Genomic DNA, 7,999 nt, shown 5'->3' on the forward strand with positions numbered 1-7,999 from the left:
TGTCCTCACCGGCCCAGGCGATTCCACCTGCCTGCACTTCCCTCCTCGCTCATGCCCTGGCCGGCAGCTCCTCCTGCATCCTCTCCCACCTGTTGAATTTTCTCACTTTCCTTTCCGACTACAAATGTCTCTCTTCTGAGATCTCTTCCCTTTTACAAAGTACAGATCCATGCTGCCTCTTTGGTGAAGGCCTGATCGCAGAAGGAAAAAGTGATCTGTCCCATAGCCAAGGTCAGGGGAGACGTGGCTCAGGCCTTTTGTGAAGTCTTCATATATATACCCACACACTGCCATTGCAGATGCTGCCTTTGGACACATTTTCCTGATGTTTGTGTTACGATCAGTAACTCATAATATCAGGACCTAACAGCCATGTATAAAATCAGCTCTCCAAGAAAGCCTAATCTGAGCCCTGCATACACATTTATATATTTGTAATTAAAAAAAAATAGCCAGTTCATTAACATGATTTGAAAATCCAAAATCATAAAAGGATAGTGAAATTTCTTTGCCACCCTGTTCCCCTTCCATCTACTTCCCCTCTCTGTGGACAGTCACTATTATTACTTGTGTGTTTCCAGAAACACTTTATAGATAAGCCAGTACAAATATAAATACATGCATTTGCACCTTTTTTTTCCTTTGATGATGTACATCTTTGGGCTCTTCTCGGATGAGCATATGAAGCGCTTCTTCATCCTTTGTTAGAGCTGAATAGTATTCATTTGTATGGATGCGCTTAATTGAACCAGTCCTCCATAGGTGGACACTTAGGTCGTTTCCAACTCTTGACTATTATAAACTGTGCTGGTTTGAACAGCCTTGTTATTTCTATGTGAGTTGGGTAAATCCCTATAAGTGCAATCTGAGGTCAGAGGGCATATAATTTGCAGTTTTGATAGATATTGCCCCACTGCCTCTACTGAGTTTGGACCTGTTCGTACTTCAACTGTCAGTGTATGCAGGGCCTCTTTCCCATCCTCATCAGCCCAGAACATTGCCACACATTTGTGTTTTAAACAGGCTTTGGAATGCACCCCTTTCATAATTAGGGAGCAGACAGAATTCCCAGGGAGGGTGCTCATTAAATGTCGTGTCAAGACCTCAAAGCTCAGAACCCAGCCACGTGGCTTCGTGCTTGGTAGCCATGCAGCTTTGGCAGAGTGGCTGGACATCAGTTCCTCAGTAGTGATCCATTTGTAAAATGGGGATAGTCACAGTAACAGCCTCATGGCTTCCTCAGCTAGTCCATGTCAAGGGTTGGAACAATGCTCGGTACATAGAGAAGCCCTCAAATATTGACTTGTATCAAGTGCTGCTGGTACCCAGGAAATGCTCATACCCTCCCCAGGAGCAGCCACTTCTTGCTAGGGAAGAAGCCATCCCATTAGCTTTCTGCATAAGTAATTGGCAAACATTTTGAAAGAGCGGTGAGCCCAGGAAGCAGAAGGGGAAACTGATCAAGCTGCATAGACTTAGCCCAGAATGTTCAGAAAGGAGAGGAGGAAGTGGTCAGTTCAAGAAATTATGGGCATTGGATTATCAGCGTTGGATTGCCTCTCCTGGGACCAATCATGGTTGCCCCTGAGCTGGGGAGGAAAGAGAACAGATGCAATAGAGGGACTAGATCAGAGCTGCCAGATACTTTCCCAGCAGCACAAACGTCAACTTATCTAGAGTTGTAAAACTGACATTTTGCCCAAAATTCTTTAACTTTCAAAGTATTTGGGAGCTGTTAGGATTGGCACATAGTAGAAAATCAATTCAAATTATTTTTTTCTACAGTCCTAGAAGCCTGTGCCCCATTATACAGTAAACATAATGTAAATATTTGTAGAAAGAAAGCAAAATGCCTCTGAAGGTATCTTCTCTAGTATCTCCCACTCACCAGAATCTCACTACAGCTTAGGTAGCCTCCCCACCAACCCTTTTCTTACCTTTTTTTTGCTGCTTCCCTCCAACCTTTGCCTCCATGCCACCGACTTGAAGCCCCATGAAGCCCAACGTCAAGCAGGACGAGCAAGCCTCTGGTTGGAGGCCCCCGGTGCTAGTGCCTGTGGCTGGGCAAGGACTGACCAAAGGCTGGGGCTTGACCAGCATCTTGCTCCTTGGTGGGTGCCCAGCCAGGAAGCCTACAGACTGGGCCCTCCTCCCCGCACCCTCAGCAGCACGCATTTTCTCCCCCTTTGCTCTTCCTCCTCACTGTCCCAAATCCTTGTTTAATTCAAGGGTGTATGTGAATGATCCAGTCAGAGTGGCAGGGAACTGCTCTCCAGCTACATTTTCATGGGATTTTATTTTATTTTTTTTGAGACAGGGCCTTGCTAGGCTGTAGTGCAGTGGTACAATCATAGCTCTCCGCAGCCTTGAATTCCTGGGATCAACCAGTTCTTCCACCTCAGCCTCCCAAGTAGCTAAGACTACAGGTGTGTGCTACCATGCTCAGCTAACTTTTTAAGGAAGTGTTTGTAGAGATGAGGCCCCATTATGTTGCCCAGGCTGGTTTCAAACTCCTGGACTCGACTCAGGCAATCCTCCTGCTTCGGCCTCCTGAGTAGCTGGGACTACTGGCAGGCACCCCCATGCCCGGCTAATTTTTTTTTTCCATAGAGACGGGGTCTTGCTATGTTGCCAGGGTGACCTCAAACTCCAGGCCTTAAGTGATCGATTTTTTTTTTTTTTTCAATAATTGGAACACCCTGCCTTGGGACCTGGCCTTGCCTAACCCTGCCTCCATCAGCTGACCCCAGGCAGCCCTGGCATGCCTTTGAGTTGTGGTGGACACACTGTATCTTTCCATGGCAGCTGCCTTCCTGGCCATGTGTGCTGAGGACACCACTCCTGTAGGCAGCTGTTCCTCAGGCCACCCAGCTGCTCCTGCAGGCAGTCAGCCACACTGTGCCCAAAGGGCAGGAAGGCCACCTCTGAACAGCAGGGGGCCCTAGGCCAGGACTAGGCATTGTACACCCATACAGGAAGGAAGTTCTGATGTTTTAACAGGAAGAACATGGGCTTCAACCTTTGTTACCACAACAAGACCCAAATTAGAGCTAAAACTATGAGAACGAGTGTCAGGACCCACGATCATGTCATTGCTGGCAGCCCCATGGTCAGCCCACTCTGCGTGAGTACAAACCTCCTCGTACTTCCTCTGCCTCCTCCCCACACCCAAAGCCAGAGTGGGGCTGGCTCTCTCCAGTGCATTGTTCTCAGCCTTCTCAGGCCTGGGTTGCTGGCCAGCATGCTGACACGCTGAGCTAGCTGCTTCCCAAATTGAGTTAGCTGTTACTGAGCCAGTGGGTGGTAGAGCACAGTTCTTGTCACCTGCCACTGGTAAATGAATTTAAAACTCTTGCTGAAAGGAAAGAAATATGGGTCAGATGCAGACAGCCTCCAGCTGCTACAAAGCAAATGTGGCTCCCTTCAAAACACCAGCTAACCCACCCAGCCCTTCGAGTATTTATTTGCAGGCTCTGCAGCCAGCGGGAGGAGCTCCTGAGGGAAGAGGTCATGGCAGAGCCATTTGGGGAGTTCCTGCAGTGGGGAAGGGTTTAGCTTCTCTGTGTCAGCATCAGAGGTGGAGGATTATTTTCAAAAGATAAGAGCATCTCATTGGCAAAAGAGGACATTACATCCCCAATACCTTCTTGTAGCTCATCCCTCCTTATCTTACCATATAGTACATGCAGGGAGGATGTGTTGCTTTCTACACTGGTAACAAACGACCACAAACTTGAGGGCTTACAACATTTACCATCTCACAGGTTCTGTGGGTCAGGAATCTCGGCAGGGCTGAGTTCCAGCATCTCACTGAGTTGTGATTCAGTGTGGGTCAGGGTGGTGGTCTCATCAGAGGCTCAACTGGGGAAAAGATCTACTTCCAAGCTCCCCAACATTGTTGGCAGATTTCATTTCCATAGGCCCTTGCACATTGTAACTGCTCACCTCTCCACAGCCAGCAAAGGGAGTCAGGGAGTCTTCTCCCTTGTCAGCTCAGATGAAATCTCCTATGATGTAACCTAATCAGGGACCTATTGCCTTTGCCATGTTCCCTTGGTTAGAAGCCAGTCACAGGTTCTACTCACAAAGGCATTAACACCAGGAGGCAGATCATGGGGGCTCCCTTCGAATTCTGCCTACTGCAGGGAGGATATAGCCTTATCAGTAATGTTTCAGAAGTGTTCCCAAGTGAAGGCCCAGCCTATAATAGAGATTCACAATGTTTTCTCTTTGAAGTGAATCAGTTTTGTTCATTTCCTCTCATCTCACAATGCCTTCAGATCCTGACATCCTCAACAGCCCAATACTTTGCCACAACCTGATTCCAACTCTAGCTCTCTTGTTTATTGGCTATATGTTATTGAGAAAAGGTAACTTTCTGGGGGAAGGGCTTATCCTGAATCTCCGTTTTCTTATCTGTAAGAATGTATTCCACTAATATTTTGTAGGACAGTAGCATATAATAGTTATTGTCACTTATTAAATAATTCCAGCACCTTTCCTTTAGGACTATTCATTTTATTGCATTAACTTATGTACATATGGAACTCAACAATGAAATATTAGTCTTGCTAGTATGCACATCAAAGCAAAAGGAAAATGCATTTTAAAACAAATCCAGTTGTATTTAAGGAGCTGAAATCACTGATCCTATGCTTACAGCAATTCTTAGAGGAAAATGACTAAAACCATAGACATGTCCAGAAGATGTGTCCATGGCTATGCCTAAAAAGTACTGGTGTCCTAGATTTGGGGTTTTTAGGTGTTTCTCTTTCCTGTTTTCTCTAAGATGAAAATTTTTATCCACTTACTAGAAGGAAACAATAAGATAAGTTCAGCATTAATTGGAACTGGCCCCACCATTATTTACAGGCTCTTGTGAAAAGGGAGGCCCTAGGGCACCCAAAAGGGTCTTTAGATTATAACCTGCTTTGGTTTCTTCTGCAGGTTTCTCCTAGTTGTGGTCAAGACTGGATGATGTAACTGGCTCTCTAGGAAGCCTCACTTGGCCGTAACCTCAGGAAGGTTCTCTTTGACCCCATCTCATTTCGAAGCCACTTCTGAAGCCACTTGACAAAAATGATGTGACAGTTCCTATCAAAAAGGATTCAGAAACATATACCATCTGTGAAGAAAGTGGCCCTTTTTCCCACTTGCAAAATAGACATTCTCAAATTCCAAAATGCCAGCCAAGACCCCAATTTACCTGAAAGCAGCCAATAACAAGAAAGGAAAGAAATTTAAACTGAGGGACATTCTGTCTCCTGATATGATCAGTCCCCCGCTTGGAGACTTTCGCCACACCATCCACATTGGCAAAGAGGGCCAGCACGATGTCTTTGGAGATATTTCCTTTCTTCAAGGGAACTACGAGCTTTTACCTGGAAACCAGGAGAAAGCACACCTGGGCCAGTTCCCTGGGCATAATGAGTTCTTCCGGGCCAACAGCACCTCAGACTCTGTGTTCACAGAAACACCCTCCCCGGTGCTCAAAAATGCCATCTCCCTCCCGACCATTGGAGGATCCCAAGCTCTCATGTTGCCCTTATTGTCACCGGTGACATTTAATTCCAAACAGGAGTCCTTTGGGCCAGCAAAGCTGCCCAGGCTTAGCTGCGAGCCCGTCCTGGAGGAAAAAGCTCAGGAGAAAAGCAGTCTGTTGGAGAACGGGACAGTCCACCAGGGAGACACCTCATGGGGCTCGAGTGGTTCTGCATCTCAGTCCAGCCAAGGCAGGGACAGCCACTCCTCCAGCCTGTCCGAACAGTACCCCGACTGGCCAGCCGAGGACATGTTTGACCATCCCACCCCATGCGAGCTCATCAAGGGAAAGACTAAGTCAGAGGAGTCCCTCTCTGACCTTACAGGTTCCCTCCTCTCCCTGCAGCTTGATCTTGGGCCCTCACTTTTGGATGAGGTGCTGAATGTAATGGATAAAAATAAGTAACAAGATGCCAACTTTTTTCCTTTGGGGTGAAAGGTACAAAAACAAACTAACAGTTGAAGAGAAGGGCTTTCCGGAGCTGTATTTGCAGTTTTGTGATGGGTTTTCTAAAATAATATTCTTACAAAGTATTTTTTTACCTGTTATGCCCTGTTTGCAAAAACAATTTAGAAAAAAGCAACAAAGCAAAACCTAACTTGGCAAAAAGAGGAAGTGAGTCAGAGCCCATTTTCAGCAAGCATTGGTGATGTTCGGCTCACATATTGTTTGCAGACACACAAGAAATCTGGCTTGGCCAGGATTGGCACTAGCTATGAAGGGCTGAGCGAGTCACATTAAGGAACTTCACGGAACTTTATAGCACTCCGCCATTTTCTGAGCAAGAGGAAGTCAAAATTTATTTAACACCTAAGCCTTTTTGTAGACTCTTTTCTATATATTGCTTGGGCTCACCATAGCGAATTCTCCAGTGTTAAAACTTTTCTGTTTTCACATTTGAACTTTATGGGTTTTGGGGATTTTCTTGTAGTTCTTACATATCCCTATACATTATATCTATATTGCAGAATTTCAACTGTCAGCTACATGTTGGTAAGACACAGGCAAAGTATTACTGTAACTAAGTTATTTTTAAAGTTAAAATATATTTTTACGTGCCTTTGGCTTTTTATTGCAGAGTCTACATTTTATAGATTCTACATCAGATGTTGTCACTTGTTTCCATTGGGGTTCCATTGTAAGCTGTGTATGTGTGTGTTTGGAAAAGTGTATTCATACTTAGTTTTTTTTTTTCTTCATCTGTTATACTTTTAACAGCAACCAATAATGGATTGTAAAGTGTAAAGGCACAGGTTACTCATGATGCTTCTGCAGAGACTGTGGGCTACACCACATATGTTATTTGGAAATATAGGTATTTTAGTACAGTACATACTTGCATTACATAGGTACTTCAAACAACACAATAAAGAGTAAATGATAAAGTGAACTTGCTTGTTTATAGTAATAAACAAGACCATAAGAGAATAAGTGTAGCTAGAGAAATTGCTTCTCTGAAATGTACATGAGCCCTTAAGGTAAGAGATGATTTCCGTCTACTCTCATTTTGATTACTTCCTTATGGTTTGAGAGGCTAGAAACTGAGCCTCTCTACTTTAGGAAAGATGAACATGTGAGGTCAGATTTTTTTTTTTTTTTTAAGTCAACACTGATGCCACCCTCTCAGTGCTCATTTCTGAGCATCTTCCTGACTTGAACACCTTCTACAGCAAACTCCTGCAAGTCCAGTTTCATCCCTGTAAGGCAAATGTCTGTTCACACAGAAAGCGCCATATAGACAAGATTAAGGCAGCTAAAGTGAGGGCAGTAGGGAGCACTTACCCGACCCCAAGGTGCCAGAGATGCCCTGAGGATGGTGGTTAAGGAAACAGGAGCAGGAAATGTACACACAGATTCCTGTCCCTTTGCCAACCACTCCTTCCCCATCAAAGAAAAACACTTGCACACAGTAACTACCAGCTCCTTCTCTCAAACTTGTATTTCTCCTGGAAATATATCTCAGAAATGACCTCCTCTCCCAACCACTTCAACGATTCTTTCTTTGGGTTTGGGGTTCTTGCAATTCTATCATCTAAAATAACCTTTGGACTGCAGGTGAAATGCAGTTAGGACAACTAACCAAGTAGACGAAACAAGTTCCCCTAGACAGGGGTGTCCAATATTTTAGCCTCCCTGGACTGCATTGGAAGAATTTTCTTGGGCTACATGTAAAATACACTAACACTAACCATAGTTGATGAGCTTAAAAAATAAAAATAGAAAATTGCAACAACAAAAAAAAATCTCAGACTGTTTTAAGAAAGTTTAAAAATTTGTGTTGAGCTTCATACGGGCCACAGGTTGGACAAGCTTGCCATAGGGCATTGCGTGCTTTCCTTAACTTCTCACTTGTATTTCATTACCCATGACTCTCCAGTGTTTTTTCTGTTGGACCACACCCATCACAGTTCACAGTTCCAAATAGAAATTTCCCAGCCTATTCTAAATCTTGTTAGT

General features: G+C 44.6%; 1 protein-coding gene across 4 annotated transcripts in view; it reads left to right on the forward strand.

The window, feature by feature from the left end:
* CDC42EP3 (CDC42 effector protein 3) overlaps positions 1-7,785 on the forward strand; it is a 29,326-nt gene extending 21,541 nt beyond the window's left edge. For all 4 annotated transcript variants that reach the window (XM_055241938.2, XM_055241940.2, XM_063618140.1 and 1 more), the window contains one exon: positions 4,948-7,785. In XM_055241938.2, coding sequence (XP_055097913.1) covers positions 5,183-5,947 — 765 coding nt within the window. In that variant the 5' untranslated portion in view covers positions 4,948-5,182 and the 3' untranslated portion in view covers positions 5,948-7,785. The remainder of the gene's footprint in view (positions 1-4,947) is intronic.
* The last annotated feature ends 214 nt before the right edge of the window (positions 7,786-7,999 follow it).

Source organism: Symphalangus syndactylus, chromosome 14 (genome assembly GCF_028878055.3).
Source record: "Symphalangus syndactylus isolate Jambi chromosome 14, NHGRI_mSymSyn1-v2.1_pri, whole genome shotgun sequence".
Taxonomy (NCBI): Eukaryota; Metazoa; Chordata; class Mammalia; order Primates; family Hylobatidae; genus Symphalangus; species Symphalangus syndactylus.